Source organism: Babylonia areolata, chromosome 2 (assembly GCF_041734735.1).
Source record: "Babylonia areolata isolate BAREFJ2019XMU chromosome 2, ASM4173473v1, whole genome shotgun sequence".
Taxonomy (NCBI): Eukaryota; Metazoa; Mollusca; class Gastropoda; order Neogastropoda; family Buccinidae; genus Babylonia; species Babylonia areolata.
Genome location: NC_134877.1, coordinates 37,290,599 through 37,311,992, shown reverse-complemented (window position 1 = coordinate 37,311,992; position 21,394 = coordinate 37,290,599). Strand labels below are relative to the sequence as shown.

General features: G+C 43.7%; 2 protein-coding genes across 2 annotated transcripts; both read left to right on the top strand.

The window, feature by feature from the left end:
- The first annotated feature begins 2,046 nt into the window (after window positions 1-2,046).
- Window positions 2,047-5,445, top strand: LOC143279433 (uncharacterized). The gene has a single exon (XM_076583479.1). It carries the CDS (start codon window positions 2,285-2,287, stop codon window positions 4,481-4,483), a length of 2,199 nt encoding a protein of 732 aa, XP_076439594.1. The 5' UTR covers window positions 2,047-2,284; the 3' UTR covers window positions 4,484-5,445.
- Window positions 5,446-9,767: 4,322 nt separating this feature from the next.
- Window positions 9,768-14,505, top strand: LOC143279432 (toll-like receptor 2 type-1). Its single transcript, XM_076583478.1, has one exon. The coding sequence runs from the start codon at window positions 10,005-10,007 to the stop codon at window positions 12,195-12,197; it is 2,193 nt and encodes a 730-aa protein (XP_076439593.1). The 5' UTR covers window positions 9,768-10,004; the 3' UTR covers window positions 12,198-14,505.
- The last annotated feature ends 6,889 nt before the right edge of the window (window positions 14,506-21,394 follow it).

Genomic DNA, 21,394 nt, shown 5'->3' with positions numbered 1-21,394 from the left:
GTGAAGGAGAAAATGATTTCTCCAAAGGTGTTTGTCCGAGTCTATGGCATGCAGAGCGTGAGGTGATCCGTGGATGAACGGGATGGTCGAGAAGGTGTGGAGACAGACAGACATGATCGTAAATGTAGGCTGGAGAAGACGGGTGAAAATTGTAGCAAAGGAAGAAAACTTTCCAGTGAAACACACGGAGCCAGCCTAGCGCTTGAAACAGGGGTGTGGCAGTCATGGTCGCGTTTTTTTTTGCTGTGAGGAAAAAGCCTTGACCTTTTTTTTTTTATCTGATCTGAACACCGTTTGGGACAGTCACCCAGGGCATTGCCATAGTGTAGCATACACAAGACAAAGGCAACAACAACAACAACAACAACAAAACAATATGGGATTTGCTGCTGCAGTTGTAAGGAAGTGACGGATGGTGTTTACTTGAAGGCGAACTGCATTGTGGCAGTGCCGGAACAGCCAATAAATGTGGTCAACAAGGGATGTGTTACCTGTGATGATGAATCCCAGACTGCTAGCAGACGGTGAAATGGACACATCAGTTTCCAGCACGGACAGTGGATAGCGTGGGACATGTGGAAAACGACCTGTATAAGTGAATGAGAAAGGCTTCGTTCAGTTTTGAAGTGACGCTCGTCCGTCCAGCACTTAACCTGACCAGTATAGATTTGCGTAGTCTGTATGGTGTGATCTGGTTCCACTTGGTGCTAAAACCAGAAGCATTCAATTCGTCTACAATGACTTGTTAGAGATGAGTGTCTGTAGATGAGGGACGACATGGGCTTTGGGAATGTGACGGATAGGTCAGGGCCCATCGCTAAGCTCTGAGGTAATAATAACGGAATTGTTCAATGGGGGAAGTGGAATAACCATGTCTGTTTCTTTACATCCAGCCTTAAGGGCTAAAAGAAAAAGACAATTCAAAATTCCCCCAAATATGGAAAAGATGGTAGGAGGGGGAAAGCAGTGTCCACTCAGATACGTCATTAACATAATCCGTGTACACATACACTGCATGCACAATACACAGTGGAAACCATACATACATATATACAGACATATAAATGTACGCACTTATATAGATACACAAACAACACATCTATATATCTTTCAAATGTAATGTGTGTGTGTGTGAGAGAGAGAGAGAGAGAGAGAGAGAGAGAGAGAGAGAGAGAGAAACAAAGATATAGGTGTGCCAAAGGAGACAGGTTCTGAAACAGTTTTGTTTTTGTTTTGTTTTTTTAATTACTGATATGGACAGAATGAGAGCGGCTTTTATCAAGACTCGTTAATAGACAGGCCAGTTGTGGACATCACATGGCAAATCCACCAGGAAAAAAAGATTTTAATCTGACCTGGTTTTCCCTTTATGGAGAAGGAAGAAGGAAAATCGAGTAAATTCAGTTGGACGTGGTTTGGTTTTTTTCTGTGTGTCGTTTTGTGGTTTTTGTTGTTGTTTTCGGATGGTTGGGGGGGATTTCCAGTGAACGGAAGGAATATGGTGTTAACCATGCATGTGACAATGATCAATCCACCAGGAAAAGTTTTTGCTTGTTGCGTGTGTGTGTGTGTGTGTGTGTGTGTGGTGTGTGTGTGTGTGTGTGTGTGTGTGTGTGTGTGTGTGTGGTGTGTGTGTGTGTGTGTGTGTGTGTGTGTGTGTGTGTGTGTGTTTACTGGAATATAAAGAGGCATCGACAGATCGCCCAATAATATTCTACACTCTGTATGTTGTTTTGTTTCTGAAAATACTGAGAAAATCTTAATAATACTTCCAAATATTGTCGGTTTGTTTCTTGTTTTACATTGCAAAATAACAGTGAACAGCAGTTGCAGCAGCAGCAGTACTAGTACTAGTAGTGCGATATTAGTAGCAGTAGTGGTGTGATATAATTCCACCGGATATTTTTATCACCTGAAGTAAAACTCGGTAAATGCTCCTCTCACAGATCAGTGAGGGAATTATTTCAGTTTCTTTCTTATTCCGCCCACTCCCAAACATTGAAATTAGTTAGCATCCACTGTCGCTGATCAGTTCTGGGCGCCAAACGTCAAGCCTCACACCAGAATAAAAACGTTGGTCCACAACTCAATGTGACTGTATGATTTCATTGCATTTGATCGCAGACGGGGAATCCCACATTTTGTGAAGGAGGTACCGTTTGAAGCAAAGACGGACAGCTTTCAAGAATTGATAATCTTCTTGTGTTGACACCACAGGACTAAATAACCAACTGTGTATTTCTTATTCAGTTTGGGAAGGTGTAGAGCTGAAGAGGGGCTGAGCATGGCGCGGGCAGCTCTGTGTCCCACTGCGCGGTGGCTGTGGTGTCTCTCCTTGTTGGTGGTGCTCCTTCCTCCTCAGAGCATCCAGGTGGCTGCCGCAGCTTGCCCGTCCACCAGGCCACAGTCATATGATGTACAGGTACCGTGTGGAGACAACAGGTGTTGGTGTGACAGCTCTACAGCGGACTGTTCAGGTCACTGGGGGCAACTCACTTACGTTCCCAAGCTGCCTGAGGACATTTCTGCTGTGGATTTTTCCTGTAACAACTTGTCCATGTTTTTAACCAGGAACACATTTGCAAACCTTACAAATATCGAAGTTTTATACCTGTCGCACAATGATATTTCCTGGCTGCCTGCTGACGTGTTTGGGGAGATGGGAGCATTATGGCTTCTGGATTTGGATAGTAATGAAGCATTGACGTTTACTTCCCTCAGAGAAATAGTTTCCATACAAAGTATTCGAACGGTTTTTGCAGGAAAGTGCAACCTCCCACCTCTTCCCGCGGACCTGTTTCAAAACACTACATCTCGTGTCGATGAAATTGTTCTAAGTTCTAACCCACACGGTGGCATTTACAGTTTGGAAGGATTTTGCGACCTACATTTTCTCAGGCAACTCCAGCTTTGTGACTGTGACTTTAATGACATTACATCCTCGTGTTCCCTGCATCAGCTTGCTAATCTAGACTTGACAGGCAATGTACTGCGGAGATTTCCAAAAACATGCATTGGGAAGGAGCCCATGTTTCCTGTCTTGACTGCTCTTTATCTAACACACAACCGCATTGAAGTTCTTTCCACTGCTGAAGTTTGCCTGCCCATGTTGACGTATCTTGATATATCTTATAATTTCATCAAACTGTACCCTTCTGGTACATTCAGCATTGCAAAGTTTCCATTCTTAGAATCAATAAAGCTGCAACACCAGTCCAGCTACTGGGATATGTTTATAGTTAGCACAAAAATTGAGGCCAAAGCTTTTGATAATCCAAACCTGGAACGCCTCTATCTCAATAGTAACGAACTGGAATTCGCTGATAATGATAGCATAAGTAGATACGCTTTCGCAAACTGCAGAAACTTACGCGACTTATCTTTAAGTTCAAACAATTTCACCTACGTTGATGATAACAGATTTCTACTTTTATTTGGACACCTACAGTCTCTGGTTAATTTGATCATGGCTGACAATAAGTTTGAATCGATATCAAGAAAAATGTTTGCTAACTTTCCTAAACTGACCAGGTTAGATCTTTATGATAATATGATTGACAGTATCCCTGATGGTGCTTTTGATTCACTATTGAGCCTTAGGCAACTGTTCATTCACAATAACAAAATAAAAACAATAAACGAGGAAACTTTTGGGCAAAATGTACGTGCGGAGCTTTCATCCTTAACTTTAGCTTTCAATCCGTTCGTATGCTCTTGTGATCTCGTGTGGTTTCAGCACTGGTTTCAGAACACAGGGTCTAATCTCTTCATGGTCCATGGTTTTCCTAAGAAAGATTACAAATGTGATAACATTCCAGGGATGACATTAGAGAATTTTTCCATGACTGAACAAGCGTGTCTGATAAGACAGGAGGTCAACCTGCTCATCATTCTGTGCTGCAGTATTTTCATCTTCACTCTGACGCTGGTGTCCCTTGTTTTCCGCTATCGCTGGCACATCCGTCTGCTGATGTATGAAGTGTTCCGGGGCCGCGACGTCCTCAGAAGACAACGACTCATGAACAATAACTTTGACTTTGACGTCTTCGTGTCCTATGCCTCAGAGGATCTTCCCTGGGTACGGCAACAGCTCCTGCCAAAGCTGGAAGATGAACTGGGCTTGAGGCTGTGCATCCATGAGAGGGACTTTGTGCTGGGCAGGCACATCGTGGACAACATTGTGCAGTGCGTGGAGAGCAGCAAGAAGATCCTGATGGTGTTCTCCCAGCACTTTGTGCACAGTCAGTGGTGTCAGTTTGAGCTGTCGCTGTGTCTGTCTCACGTCATGGACTATGATGACGCTCTGATCGTGGTGTGTGTGGACAATGTGACCTCACGTCAAATGACGTCAGCCATGATGGGGGTACTGAAAACCACCACGTACATTCAGTGGAGTGAGGAGGAGGATGCTGTTGTCTCTTTCTGGGGACGTCTTTGCCTTGCTCTCCGTGAAATTATCCCTTTTGACGAACAGAATGTATAGTCTCTCTCTCTCTCTCTCTCTCTCTCTCTCTCTCTCTCTCTCTCTCTCTCTCTCTCTCTCTCTCTGTCTGTCTGTCTGTCTGCCTCTCTCTCTCTCTCTCACACACACACACACACACACACACACACACACACACAAACAGATACATACACACACACACACACACACACACACACACACACACACACACACACACACACACACACACACACACATGAACATGTCACACATTGCACTGGACTGTTCTGTTGCTGTGCTGCAAAAGATTTGTATATATCATGTCATGATAAAATGTGTCCATTCAATGTAGATGGTATCGCGATGTGTTGTTTTGTTTTCGTGTGTTATATCATGAAGGTACTGTAGTCATTTCGGTTTTGCGTTCCGTTGTTGAAAATATAATTGTAATGCTATCGAAATATTGTAAAACTCCTCAGACGAAGCAAAGTACTATGAAGAATGTTGAAATGCGTGCACTCTTCTACATCTACTGCACATCACACACGCACGCACGCATGCGCGCGCACGCACACACACACACACACACACACACACACACACACAAACAAACAAACAACAAACAAACACACATGTGCACGCGCACACATACACACATGTTCGTACGTGCGCGCTCGTACACACACACACACAACACACACACACACACACACACACACACACACACACACACACACATGCACATGCACACGTCTCACATTGTATTTGACTGCACTATTGGAATTGTATGTTTCATATCGCATCATTCAGAAGATTACATTACATCATTATAGAAGATATCGAACTGTACTCAGCTATCGGTTGTTTTTGTTTTCCGACATATAGTTATATTCTGTCACAAAGCTTTCTGTTGTCGTGCATGAAATAGCATGTTGGCAGTACATGAAATAGCATGTTGGCAAAGTTGAATTCTTTGTTATTTTCTTTGTTATGAAATATAATCATACGGAAATTTCAAAAGAGAGAGTGCAGTATGATATATGTGTGATGTATACACGTGAGTGAGTTAGTCAGTGTGTGTGTGTGTGTGTGTGTGTGTGTGTGTGTGTGTGTGTGTGTGTGTGTGTGTGTGTGTGTGTGTGTGTGTGTGTGTGTGTGTGTGTGTGTGTGTAATTGCCTAAACGAACATGAGAGACATTTCAAAGGTTTGAACAGACAGCATGTCTATGTTTCCCCAAGGTTTAAGTTCCCCCGGGTCTATGTTACCCCCCCCCCCCCCAACCCTCATTCACCCACCCCCACCCCCCACCAGGTCTATGTTCCCACACATTTGATTTGTAAGTTCTATATTTCCCCCGGTCAATGTTCCTCCAGATATATGTTCACAATAATGTCTGCATTCCCAGGTCAATATCCTCGCCCGTTCAACGTTTTATCCATACACGTCTTGATAGTTCTCAGTGGTCAGCAGTGGTCAGCTGTGGCCCCTGCTCAAAAGTGATTGAAAGGTATAATCCAGCAACCTGCACTGTGAAAAGTCATACAAGGTCAAAAAGTCTTGACATTGCTAAACATAATGAAAAACCCCATTCTAAATTTTTTTAATCGTCGTCAGCTGTGGTCAGCAGTGGTCAGAAGGATCAGAAGTTGCCAGACAACGGCCAGATCCTGCCAAGAAGTCCAACTACTGCATAAAAGTCACAAACGATAGTGGTCAGCAGTGGTCATAGGTCTGTGGAAACATAGGCCTGGTAGAACAAAGATCCAGAAAATAAATTTTGGAGAATACAGCCCTAGGGGAACACTGTCCTGGGGGAATGCGACATGAATGACTGAAAGTAAATTTGGGGAAACAAACACCTGGGGGGAGACATAAGGATGACCCGTTTGAACCCACACACCAGAGCCTGATTCCAGGAGTCAATATTCAAAACAGATATGCGCAATTCATGTTCATCAAAATATCTGAAAGCTATACCTTTTTACCCTTGTCAGGGTGTAATAATTTGACCAAAACCCATGATTTAATCTACTTTAATCTCCTGAGGTGGGTTGCATGAGTGAACATAGCAGCGCTAAGTTTTCTTATCGTTAAGAATGTTCCTAACTGCACGGTAAATTCCGTATACTTAGGAACGTTCTTAACTCTGAGCAAACTTAGCGCTGCAAAGATCGCCTCATGCAACCCGGCCCTCATCTTCCTGAACGTCTGTTCCTCTTCTTCTCACCAATTCACACACACACACACACACACACACACACACACACACACACACACACACACACACACACACACACACTCTCTCTCTCTCTCTCTCTCTCTCTCTCTCTCTCTCCCTCTCTCTCTCTCTCTCTGTCTCTCTCTCTCTAAGACGGGGGTACAGACATAATAAAAATATGTACACTCATGTGCGCCCCCACGCGTACGCGCGCTCACACGCACACACACACACACACACACACACACACACACACACACACACACACACTCACTCACTCACTCACACACACGCGCACACACGCGAGCATATATAAAATAACATTTATAAGTAGTGGTGGTTTAGGACAGTAAAGTGCAGACGAGTGACGGTATGTAGTCACTGACCGAAAGGCGATCAGTCACTGCGTAATTCACTAACAATGCACAACCCAGTTACAACGAAGACAAAAAAAGCCAGAGGCATGTTGAAAAGGCCTTCCCAAGACGGAGAAAAACACGGCTCACAGTTAAAAAGCAGATGGATCAGATGTCGTAACTGCACACTAGAAAGACTTATCTACGGATCGCATGTGGCCATTGAGACCATAGAAAGGGCATGCAGACCTCTGTTCTGTCTTGTGACACGCATACGGGTGCACGGAAAATTTAGACATTCACAGGAGTGTGTGTGTGTGTGTGTGTGTGTGTGTGTGTGTGTGTGTGTGTGTGTGTGTGTGTGTGTGTGTGTGTGTGTGTGTGTGTGTGTGTGTTTAGCGGCATATAAAGAGGCACTGACAGATCACCTTGTAATATACTACATTCCGGGTCCTGATTTTTTTCTCAATAATATTGGGAAAATCTTAGCAATACTTTCAGTCACAGTCGGTTTGTTTGTCATTAATTTACATTTTACATAAACATGAGAATAAGTTCTAGAAAAATAGTATTAGTGGTAGCAGAAGCAGCAGCAACAACACAGCAGAAGCAGCAGCAGCAGTAAACAGCAGCAGCAGTGTGGTTCGTCCGTCGGGATTGACGAGGACCATCTAGTCATCCTGGGGGTGGGTGGGTTGGGCTCTGTGGGTGCGCAGATGACTGGTCAGGCCAATCCGCGCCCGGAAGGTTCTGACGCAGTGTGGACAGGGAATGGTGGCGGCTGTCGGGGACTTGCTGGCACTGCTTTTCCTGGCCTGTCTGCGTTGCTCTGCTGCAGCGATTCTGTTGGCCTCACAGGATTTGGCGCCTTTGTGGACAGCTGAACGCCACTTTGGTCTGTCCATTGCATTCAGCTTCCATGTGTCGTGGCTGATGCTGAAGGCCTTCAGAGAAGCTTTCAGAGTGTCTTTGAAGCGCTTCTTTTGGCCTCCATGGGAGCGCTTTCCATGTTGGAGTTCGCCATACAGCAGTTTCTTGGGGAGTCGGTGGTCTGGCATGCGAACTACATGGCCTGCCCAGCGCAGCTGGGCCTGCATCAAGATGGTGTAGATGCTGGGCAGGTTTGCACGAGTGAGCACCTCTGTGTCAGGGATCTTCTCTTGCCACTTTATGCCGAGAAGTTTTCTGAGGCTGGTGGTGTGGAAGTGGTTCAGCTTTTTGGCGTGGCGTTTGTAGACCGTCCATGATTCACATCCATAGAGCAGTGTGGTGAGAACTATGGCCTTGTATACTTTGAGCTTCGTCTCCAGGGTGATGCCTCTCCTGTTCCAAACGTTCTTATGGAGTCTGCCGAAGGCAGCGCTGGCTTTGGCAAGTCTGGCATTCACCTCATCGTCGATGACAACTGTGCGAGAGAGTGTACTGCCCAGGTATGTGAACTTGTCCACCGCATTCAGTCGTTGCCCGTTGATAAAGATGTTTGGTTCAACGTAAGGCTTTCCTGGAGCTGGCTGGTGCATCACCTCAGTCTTCTTTGTGCTGACTGTGAGGCCAGAGTTGTCACAGGCAGCAGAGAACTTGTCGACGCTGTGCTGCATGTCAGCTTCGGAGGCAGCATTGAGAGCGCAGTCATCAGCAAACAGGAAGTCGTTGACGGTGTCTGTCCTCACCTTGGTTTTTGCTTGAAGCCTTCTGAGGTTGAAGAGTAAGCCATCTGTGCGGTACCTGATGCCAATGCCTACGTCAGCGTCTCTGAAGGCATCTGTCAGCATGGCTGAAAACATGAAACTAAACAGGGTGGGAGCAAGAACACACCCTTGCTTGACTCCGTTGGAGACAGGGAATGGTTCTGAAGTCTCACCGTTGTCTTGGACTCGGGCCAGCATCCCATCGTGTAGTTGCCGTGTGATGGTGATGAACTTTCTGGGACATCCGTACTTCGCCATGATTCTCCAAAGGCCATCTCTGCTAACAGTATCGAAGGCCTTGGTCAGATCGACATAGGTGGAGTAAAGGTCGGCGTTCTGTTCCTGACACTTCTCCTGGAGCTGCCTGGCAGCAAGCACCATGTCGATAGTCCTGCGTTCTTTCCGGAAGCCACACTGGCTCTCTGGTAGGAGACCTTGCTCAAGGTGCGCTATGAGACGGTTGAGTAGCACTCTGGCCAGAGTCTTGCCTGCGACGGACAGCAGGGATATTCCACGATGGTTGTCACAGGCCTGACGATTTCCTTTGCGCTTGTACAGGTGTATGATGGAAGCGTCTTTGAAGTCCTGTGGAACTGCCTCATGCTGCCAGTGGAATAGCTGATGAAGCTTCTCAGTCAGCGCCATACCACCTTCTTTGTAGACCTCAGCTGGAATGGAGTCTGAGCCAGGGGCTTTGCCATTGGGTAACAGACGGATAGCTTTCTGGGTCTCCTCCAAAGTTGGAATGGCATCCAACGACTCACTGACTGGCACCTGGGGGAGTCGGTCGATGGCTTCATCATTGATGGTGGAAGGGCTGTTCAGTACGCTGTCAAAGTGTTCAGCCCATCTCTCAAGGATCCCGTCCTTGTCAGTAGTAGTAGCAGTAGTAGCAGCAGTAGTAGCAGTATTACCCAGTCTTATCATGCTCATGCTGAATATTTTAGCACATGAAGTAAAATTCGGTAAATGGCCCTCTCACCGATCTTGTTTCACTCCACCCCTAACTAACGTTGAAACTGGTTGACAAACGCTGTAGCTGAAATGTTCCGGGCACAAAACCTCAAGCCTCACACCAGAATAAAAACGTCTGTCCACGACTCAATGTGATTTAATCGCATTTGATCGCAGACTGGGATTTCTTCCTTTTGTGAAGGAGGTACCGTTTGAAGCAAAGATGGACAGCTTGCAAGAATTGATAATCTTTGTGTGTTGACAGCACTTGGTGTGAAGGACTAAATAACCAATTGTGTATTTCTTATTCAGTTTGGGAAGGTGTAGAGCTGAAGAGGGGCTGAGTATGGCGCTGGCAGCTCTGTGTCCCACTGCGCGGTGGCTGTGGTGTCTCTCCTTGTTGGTGGTGCTCCTTCCTCCTCAGAGCATCCAGGTGGCTGCCGCAGCTTGCCCGTCCACCAGGCCACAGTCATATGATGTACAGGTACCGTGTGGAGACAACAGGTGTTGGTGTGACCGCTCTACAGCAGACTGTTCGGGTCACTGGGGGCAACTCACTTACGTTCCCAAGCTGCCAGAGAGCATTGTTGAAGTCGATTTTTCTTGCAACAACCTGTCGCTGTTTTTAACCAGGAACACATTTGCAAACTTTACAAGTATCCAGACTTTATATCTCTTATACAACAACATTTCCTGGCTACCTGCTGGTGTGTTTCGGGAGATGGGAGAATTAAACGGTGTGGTTTTGGATTGTAATGACGCACTGACATTTCCTTCCCTTAGAGAAATATTTTCCATACAAAGTATTCGATGGGTTGAGGCACAAAACTGTAACCTCCCACCACCTCCAGCTGACCTGTTTCAAAACACAACGTCTCATATCGGACAAATTCGTCTTAGTTACAACCCACACGGCAGCATTTACAACTTAGATGGCTTTTGCAATTTACATTTTCTGTGGCAACTTGACCTCAGTGACTGTGACTTTAATGGCATTACATCCTCGTGTTCCCTTAATCAGCTTAGATCTCTACTCTTGATAGACAATGCACTGCGGACATTTCCAAAAACATGTATTGGGAAGGAGTCAATGTTCCCTTTTCTGGGAGTTCTTAATCTTAGACACAACCGCATTGAGGTTGTTTTCTCAGCTGAAGTTTGCCTGCCAATGTTGAGACATCTTGATTTATCTCATAATTTCATCACAGTCTACCCCACTGGTACATTCAGTATCGCAAAGTTTCCGTTCTTACAAAAACTCAAACTACGAAACCAGTCCCCCTACTGGTTTGTAATGCCAATTCAAATCGAAGCGAGAGCTTTTGATAATCCGAACCTGACTTTCCTTGATCTCCGTAGTAACGGACTGAACTTCGGTGATGACGAACAAGTAAGTAGTTACGCTTTTGCAAACTGCAGTAACCTACGGGATTTATTTTTACATTCAAACAATTTTACCTCCGTAGATGGTAACAGATTTTTACTTTTATTTGGAAGCCTACAGTCACTGGTTAATTTGAAAATGCCTGGTTGTAAGTTTGAAACAATATCAAGAAAAATGTTTGCTTATTTCCCTAAACTGACCAGTTTATATCTTTATGATAATATGATTGACAGTATCCCTGACGGTGCCTTTGATTCACTATGGAGTCTTAGGATACTGTTACTTCACAATAACAAAATAAAAACAATAAACGAGGAAACTTTTGGGCAGAATGTACGTTCGAAGCTGTCAGCTTTAACTCTCGCTTCCAATCCCCTTGTATGCTCTTGTGATCTCGTGTGGTTTCAGCACTGGTTTCAGAACACAGGGTCTAATCTCTTCATGGTCAACCGTTTTCGTAAGACAGATTACAAATGTGATAACATTCCAGGGATGACATTAGAGAATTTTTCCATGACTGAACAAGCGTGTCTGATAAGACAGGAGGTCAACCTCCTCATCATTCTGTGCTGCAGTATTTTCATCTTCACTCTGACGTTGGTGACTCTTGTTTTCCGCTATCGCTGGCACATCCGTCTGCTGATGCATGAAGCGTTCCGGGGCCGCGACGTCCTCAGAAGACAACGACTCATGAACAATAACTTTGACTTTGACGTCTTCGTGTCCTATGCCTCAGAGGATCTTCCCTGGGTACGGCAACAGCTCCTGCCAAAGCTGGAAGATGAACTGGGCTTGAGGCTGTGCATCCATGAGAGGGACTTTGTGCTGGGCAGGCACATCGTGGACAACATTGTGCAGTGCGTGGAGAGCAGCAAGAAGATCCTGATGGTGTTCTCCCAGCACTTTGTGCACAGTCAGTGGTGTCAGTTTGAGCTGTCGCTGTGTCTGTCTCACGTCATGGACTATGATGACGCTCTGATCGTGGTGTGTGTGGACAATGTGACCTCACGTCAGATGACGTCAGCCATGATGGGGGTACTGAAAACCACCACGTACATTCAGTGGAGTGAGGAGGAGGATGCTGTTGTCTCTTTCTGGGGACGTCTTTGCCTTGCTCTCCGTGAAATTATCCCTTTTGACGAACAGAATGTATAGTCTCTCTCTCTCTCTCTCTCTCTCTCTCTCTCTCTCTCTCTCTCTCTCTCTCTCTCTCTCTCCTCTCTCTCTCTCTCTCTCTCTCTCTCTCTCTGTCTATCTCCCTCCCTCCCTCTCTCTGTATCTCTGTCTGTCTGTCTATACCTCTGTCTCTCTGTCTCTCTCTGTCTGTCTGTCTGTCTCTCTCTCTCTCTCTCTATCTCCCTGTCTCTGTCTCTCTGTCTCTCTATCTCTGTCTCTGTCTCTGTCTCTGTCTCTCTCTCTCTCTCTCTCTCTCTCTCTCTCTCTCTCTCTCAGTCACGGACACACACACTGTGTTGTAAAATTATTTAGATTAACCACTGTGTTGTGAATAATGTGTATATACTAAAGTGCTTGCACTGCCCTGCATGTACTGCGCTACACACACACACACACACACACACACACACACACACACACACACACACACACACACTTAGGCACACACACTAACACATACCCGCACGCAAGCACACACACACACACACGCACACACGCAGACATATACGCGCACAGACGGATGCACATGTACACGCGCGCTCATGCCGTATACACACACACACGCGCGCGCGCGCTCGCACGCACACACACATACACATGTGCGCGCGCGCGCTCACTCACTCACTCACGCGCACACACTCTCACACGTCACACATTGCACTGGACTGCACAATAGACTCTTCCAAACGGAACTGCATATGATTGTATATATCAGATTATATCATAATGTGTCCATTCAAAATCGATGACATCGACTTGTATTGTTTTGTTTTGGTTTCTCTTATATCACAACGCCACTGACACGTACTGAACTTTTTTTGTTCCGTTGTGAAAAGTGATAATAATAATAATAATAATAACAATTATAATAATAATATTGCTACCGAAACTGTTCAAGTGAACCAGTAAACAACAAAGAATGTGCGTGTGTATTGAAATGCATGCACTGTGCTGAATCTATCGCGCGCACACACAGAAGTTATAGAAACAACTGAACAATATAAATACCTGATAATAATATTCCATAAATTAGGCAGTTTTGAAAAGGCTATGGAACATCTGGCAAAACAAGCCAATAAAGCTTCTCATATTCTTAAAAGATCTTTCAAGAATGAAAACATAGGCATACATATAATATCAAAATTATTTGATAGTCTCGTTTCACCAATACTAACGTATGGAGCAGAAATATGGTTCCCCACTTGTGAAAAAGCAGATGCTACTTTTACCTTTGACAAACTATATAACCATTGTCTCATGAACAAATTTCCTCATGAGCATGTTCATCTAAACTTTTTTAAACAAATACTGGGTGTCCACAAAAAAGCCACAAATTTAGCAATACTTGGTGAAATAGGTCAATACCCCTTAAGTTTAAAAGTGATTTGTCAGGTAATAAAATTTTGGTTTCACATAACACAGGCACGAGAAAATTCGTATATCAAAAGTGTGTATGATGACATGCTTACAGAGGAAACAAAACAGCGAACATGGATTAATTTCGTTGAAATTATATTACAGAATCTTGGTTTAGGACACCTTTGGAATAATCAGTCAACATTCAATATTCATAGACTAAGCCACGTTATAATGAATAAACTAGAATATGGATATGTTTTATTCTGGAAGAGAAACAAATCTGAAATTAAATCTAAACTACTATTCTATAATAAAGTTACTCGTGAATACAGAACAGAGCCTTATTTGCTTGAAGGATATCTTAATTATAATCAAAAACAATCATTGTGCAAATTAAGAATATCCTGTCATGATTTAGCAATAGAAAAAGGCCGATATTTCAACATTCCAAAAGAAAGGAGACTATGTTTACAATGTCAAACAATAGAGGATGAATTTCATTTCTTAGATGACTGCGAATTGTACAAAGAAATTAGAATAAAATTCATACAAAAAATTCAAAATTACATTCCAAATATTATTAAACCCAGTGAGCTAATACTGGAAGACAAACTTGTGGGACTGTTTGGGAAATTTGTCAGTAACTGCTGTCAAAAACGCCGTAGCGTGCAAGAGTGATTCAATGTCTTGTTCAGCATTTATCTTTTTTTTCTTTTCTTTTTTCTTTCCTTTTTTTTCTTCTTTTTTTTTGTGCGTGGTTTCATGTAACTTTGCATGCGTGTCTTATAAACATTGTTCAGGTTTAATTGACATTAAAATTGATTCTGATTCTGATTCTGATTCTGATTCACACACACACACACACACACACACACACACACACACACACACACACACACACACACACACACACACACACACACACACATTCTTACCCATGCATACCGTCGTCACACATTGCATTTGACTGCCCTATCGGTATTGCATATTTCATATTACATCATAGTGTATCCCATCAAAATAGAAGGTATTAAGCTGTACTCTGCTATGTATGGCTTTTCTTTTCCGAAATAATATATATTATGTTATAAAGCTGTCTGTTGTTGCACATGAAATAGCATGCTGGCAAAGTTGATTTCATTGTTATTTTATCTGTTATGAAATAATGATTAAAATCATACGTAAAACCTTAAAAAGAGTGTGCAGTATAGTCTGTGTGATGTATACATGTGAGAGTGTGGTGACCAGCAAGCGAGTCCGCTCTTTGCATGGTAGGTCAGCGCTTCGCTCGTGAGAGTGGGGACAGACAGGGTGACACGCTATACTCACCCCCACTCCCACTTCATTACCCATTCTCCAACAAACCCCATAACCCCCCCACACACACACACACGCACACACACACACCCTCATCCCTACCCTTACTTCCGCTACCGCGCGCGTGTGTGTGTATATATATATATATATATATGTGTGTGTGTATGTGCGTGTGTGTGTGTGTGCGCGCGCGTGCGTGCGCGCGCGTGTGTGTGTGTGTGTGTGAGCAAACAACACAGACAGACAGTCAGCGGGGACATGTCCAGGACAGCAGTGCAAGTGGTCATAATGCACCGTTCATGTCTGAGAAGCACACAACACCGCAACTAATCGGCACTTCAGTTTTGTTTTTTAAGAATTGCACGATCACATCTTGAGGACAAAAAAACGCCCTGGCACAGCCCTACAAAGAAAGCCAATAATTATATATATTGAAGAAAAATTCCAAAAATAATTTTAAATTTTAAAAAGCCTCATATTTCCCCCTTCCAGGAAGAGTTGAAATATGGAATGGAACAACATAATACAGCAAATCATTGCACCCATACAAAAGTTCACACAGACTAGTTTGTTTAAAGCGCCTTTCTGGAACATTCTGAACCATCTTAATCAGTTTTTCTTCACTTCACTTTGGGGAAGTATTTTACACTTACTTAGGGCACTTACACTAGATGTTGGTACACATTTGGCATTGATTTATTTTCATTCTTATTGTGTGTGCGTCTTTGAATGTTTTTACTTAAAAACAGTAGGACATTATTTCGAAAATCGTTTTAATCTGACTGCTCCTGTATTTTCTATCTGATACTCTTTTGTTGCCTGCCTATCTCTCTGTACCTCATTTCTTTTTTCGTGTCTATCACTCAGTTTTTGTTTTGAAGGTCCACTTCCTTTGCGTTAGCTGTGCTTGACTATGTGTGTATGCATATGTATGTGTACATAACTACATGCATGTATATGAATGTGTATTGTGTGTGCGTGTGTTTATGTAAGTTTGTGCCTGCCTATGTGTGCGTATGTGTTAGGGTAGCTGTTAGATACACATGTATGTTAAAATGTATGTATGCAGTGTGTGTGTGTGTGTGTGTGTGTGTGTGTGTGTGTGTGTGTGTGTGTGTGCGTGTGTGTGTGTGCGTGTGTGTGTGTGTGTGTGTGTGTGTGTGTGTAGTCACATTTTGGTGTGTGTATGTAACATAGATATAATGTTTTATGTTAACAAAAGCGTTTTTGTAAAGCACCTAGAGTAGATTTCTGGATAGTGTGCTATATCAGTATCCATTATTATTATTATTGTTTCTCTTTTTTCTTTGTTTTGTTTATGCTTTGTTGTTGTTGTTGTCTTTTTTGTCGTCTTTTTCTTCTTTCTCTTCTTCCTCGTTTTCGTCCAGTATCTAAATACAAGTATGCACTGATATGAGTTTGTTTCTTTGGGGGTTTGGGGGTTTTTTTTTAATTAAATGAAAGACCGACTCCTTAGAATAAATGGAGAAATATGAAAAAGAAAAATAATAAAACGAGGGAGCCCGCACCCTACCCATCCACACCCTCCCCCCCCCCCCCCCCCCCCCCCCCCAAAAAAAAAAGAAAAAAAAACACACACACACAAAAAAGAAAGCCAGTGAGATAGAACCCAGTCAGACACCTGTACTAACCCGTTGCTCTGTAGAAGACCATGCCCCGACACAGACGCGGATGGCCTCCTCATCCAATGGCGTTCAGACAGCACAGTTTACTAACCGGGGGCCTTCAGCGCACAACCATGGCGTACCGCTAAGCCATTTGACTGTCCAGTAAAACAAACAGCAGAAAGTGGTGTCTCCAGTCATAAATCAATAGTATCCAGAACAATCAGCCAAAAAAGTGAGAAAATGGTCTTGGAGATATACCCCTCTATGTGTGTGAAGTTTTCAGCCTTTCACAGTCATTTCCCTTCTTTTGATGTCATCAGTGACGTCACCATGACCCTGAATTATACGGGCGTGGCAGTCAAGGGGTTAAGAATGTCCTGTATTCAGCATTCAGAACGTCCGGGTCAAACACACACAACGCCCTCCATCCTCTGACCATCAGCTGAAGGATGATCAGCCCCCTCTTTTTCCCTTCACCTTCTTCTTCGTGGGCTGCAACTCCCACGTTCACTTGTATGTACACGAGTGGGCTTTTACGTGAAGGACCCTGCCATGTAGGCAGCCGTACTCCGCTTTCGGGTGTTTTCCTTCACCACTTCCTCCTTCTCCTCGTGTTTCTGCTGCTGCTTGTCCTTCTCTGTTTCGCCTCTCTACTCTTCCTCCTTTCTCTCCCTCTCTTTCTTCTTCTTCTTCTTCTTCTTCTTCTTTACTTTTTTATTGTCAGTGGAATATTCCACTTATTCTCCTCATTCGTCGTTTTTCATTATTTCATCTTATTTCATTTTATTCATCTATTTATCCCCGAAAACGGAGTGTGGCTGCCTAGGTGGCGGGGTAAAAACGATCATGCACGTAAAAGCCCGCTCGTGTACATACGAGTGAACGTGGGAGTTGCAGCCCACGAACGAAGAAGAAGATTCATCTATTTTTATGTTTTGTGTTGTTAAATGGGCAGAATTGTAAAAAGGCCTTTATTGTGCCTAACTCTTCACCCATTAAAGACTGATTCATTCATGTGTTGAGTGATGGCCTAGAGGTAACGCGTCCGCCTAAGAAGCGAGAGAATCTGAGCGCGCTGGTTCGAATCACGGCTCAGTCGCCGGTATTTTCTCCCCCTCCACCAGACCTTAAGTGGTGCTCTGGACGTTAGTTATTCGGATGAGACGATAAACAGGTCCCGTGTGCAGCATGCACTTATCGCACGTAAAAGAACCCACGGCAACAAAAGGGTTGTCCCTGGCAAAATTCTGTAGAAAAATCCACTTCGATAGAAAAAAACAAATAAAACTGCACGCAGGAAAAAATGCATAAAAAGGGGTGGCGCTCTCAGTGTAGCAGCGCACTCTTCATAGGGAGAGCAGTCCGAATTTGACACAGAGAAATCAGTTGTGACAACAACAACAAAAGAGAAATACAAATACATATATATGTCCAAGGGAGTGCACCCACAGCCAGCAAAGATGAACGATTCGGACGTGAAGTCACAGACCATCAGAAAACAAACAAAAAAACAAACAAAAAAAACGAAAACGTGCAAACACGTGTGTGGCGATGTAACCCTCTATTGTTTTCGTTAAACAGGTACAGCGATAGCAAGCAGCTTTGTTTCCAGACTGCAAGTAAGACGAGTGGAGTTCCAATCACCGACAGACTATGACGCGTCAAAATACGACATTGCGCAGACGTTGGCAGAGCTGGGCAGGTCGGTTTCAGGTTTTAAATCGTTGTCATAACTTGAGAGGCGAGCAGACAGATATTCTGGCAGACAGAAAGATCGGTTGGCTCTATACACAGACGGAGGCAGAAAGACAGGTGTGAAATGAGGGAGTGACGAAGAAGCATGCATGCAGACAGGAGAGACGGAGAAGGAGAGTGAGAGAGGTGTGTGGACAAAGTGAGAGGGGATGGGGAGAGAGGATGCATGGACTTCAAAATGTTTTCAAGTGTGTGGGAGAAGTGTTACGAAATATGGAACTGAAAATAAAAGTTTGAAAGTTCTTGACTGTTGTTTTCGTTTGCTTTTGGTTTGTTTTTTTGTTTGTTTTGTTTTTGTTTTTGTTTTGTTTTGTTTTGGGGGGGGTTCTTTTGTTTTGTTTTGTTTTGTTTTTGTTTTTGGTGGGGGGGGTTTGTGTGTTTTTTGTTGTTTGTTTGTTTGTTTGTTCTTGTCTTGTTTTCTTGTTGTTGTTTTTCTAAACGTTTTATCACTGCTCTTCATAGCACAAATGCCCAGCAAAAAACAGCAACGTATAATCAGGCCAGATAGGACGCCCAAACGTACAAAAAAGCAAAAAAAAAAGACACCTGTAGAAGAATAATCAACAACGTAACACTCCTGTAGAGCACAGCGTGTGTGTTATCTCTCCCCATGGCTTCCTTCCTCTTGAAAGCCGACACACTACACGACACAATCACGACAACCAAAAGCCGTTCTGTGATAAAAGGGAGCGCACTGCGCTGGAGCTGTCACCGGCCGTGATCCGGAAGTACGTCATTAAGATGTCACTCTGTCGGCAGTAGGACCAGGGGGGCGTGTTGTCAAGGCTGCCATGGGGCGCCTATTGAACTTGACACTGATTACACCTATCTACGTGCCCATATAGTCCACTGACAAGGGCTGGAACAGTGAGAGAATCGTTTTCAATCTCCTCTTAAATACCGACAGACGTGGGAAGGGAGGGAGGGGGAGTGACAAAATGAGAGAACAAAGTGGGAGAGAGTGGGTTGTATGGGAGGAGTGGGGGGAGGGGAGTGAGGGATGAAGGGAAGGGGATGGGGTTTCTGGGTTCAAAGTCAGATCCCGTGACGCCTGTGATTTTGCATGTCGACGTTGAATACGTTAATGCTAATGATAATGACGATGATTGTATTGTTTTGTTGTGCGCTGTATAACTTTTTTATCAAGACAAATTCATATGTGTAAAGCGCCCCTCGTTTTTTGTTTTTGTTTTTTGTTTTTTGCTATTTTTTGTTGTTGTTGTTTTTTGGGGGATGTTGTTGTAGTTGTTTTTCTTCTATATTCTGTTTTTGTCTATGTGCAAGTGTAATTGTTTTTCTTTAAAAGTGGAGGTTGGGGGATTCTAAATAATTATGTTACGAACAACCCTTTTATTGTCTTGGGTTCCTCCACGTTCACTGAAAGCATGCTGCATACGAGACGTCGGTATATCTTCTCATCCAACACCTAGACCATCCATTACTCAAGGTTTGAGTGTGGCGGTGTGAGTAAAACCCCTTGGTTCTCGCTTCCTGGTTGCTGCATAACCGCCAGGCAATGACGATGGTGATAATTATACACCTATCAACTTTTCCAAGACTTTTAGACTGGCACTCAACACAGCTATCCAGATGATGTCCGCACAGTCAAACAGTGGTAGAATAAACGAAACATACATTGCTTTATAAAGCTGTGTCGGTCAATTTATATTCAAGAGAACGAAGAAAAGATTTTATTTGTGAATCATGTTTTCAGTAATCCAAGGGCTATGTGTAATCCATGTTTTCAGTAATCCAAACTTTCACAACAACACAAAGATGATGTCCACATAGTCAAATAGTGGTAAAATAAACGATACATACATTGCTTTATAAAGCTCTTCCGGTCAATTCGTATTCAAGAGAACGAAGATAGGCTATTTGTAATCCATGTTTTTAGTAATCTAAAGGCCATTTGTAATCCTTTTTTTCAGTAATCCAAACTTTCACATGTTCGTTTATTTATTTATTGTCTGTTCATCTAAGATGATGATATTAGACTGAAAATAAAATATATTATTATGATTTTATTATTATCATTTGGATTATTATCATTTCTATCATAATGATGATTGTTATTATTAATTAGAAATCGACATTTCTGTATATTCGAATGAAAAGGGGGGCGGTTGAGGTGAAGGGGAGAGTGGGTGGGGGTGGGGGCAAGGGGGAGTGGACTAAGAAAGGAAGAGAGACAGACAGACAGACAGACAGACAGACAGACAGAGAACAGAATGTGGAAAAGATAGAGTATAATGTCACACGCTTTCAGCCTTAATGACAGACAGCATGCTGTGCCCTGCGGTGGACACGGCCAGCCACATGAAGACACAAGACTGCTCACAACAACAGCAGCAATATAAACAGAACATAAACGGAATTGAACATAGGATCTGTTTCCAGCCTCCGTGACTACTCTGGTACGGTACGAAATAGCCACAGCAAAAATGAATAGATGAATAAATAAAACAAAAATATTACTTTATCACAACAGAATGTCTCCTTGTAAACTTCGGGACTGCTCTCTCCGGGGAGAGCGACACCCCCTTTCTGTCTGCAAGCGTATTATTTCTTTCATCAAAGGGGATTTTTTTTTTTTTTTTTTCTTTTTTTTACATATTTTGCTAAGGACAACCCTTTTATTGCCATGGGTTCTTTTACACGCTTGTTGCACACGAGATCTCAATTTGTCGCCACTTCCGAAAGACTAGCAACACAGACCATCCCTCAAGGTCTAATGGAGGACGAGGAGGGGGAGGATGAGGGGGGGGGGCGGGACTCGAACACGTACACGTATTCGTTTCGTGGTCGGGCGCGGTACCCACAGGGCCACCACAACTCACAACTGACAACAAGAAGAACAAGGAACGGAAAAGTTTGTTACATATTTCTATCCTCCATGACAGGGAGAGAGAGAAGGGGGGGGGGAGTGGAAGAGAAGGAAACAGAGACATAGAGAATGAAAGACAGCAGAAGAGAGAGAGAAAGAGAGAGAGAGAAGAGAAGAGAACAGAGAGACAGAGAGAATAGAAGGGAACAGAGAAAGAAAGAAGGAAGGGAGAACCCCCCCTTTCCCTTCTCACTACCGGCGCCACACGGGGGGATTCCATCCGTTCCTGT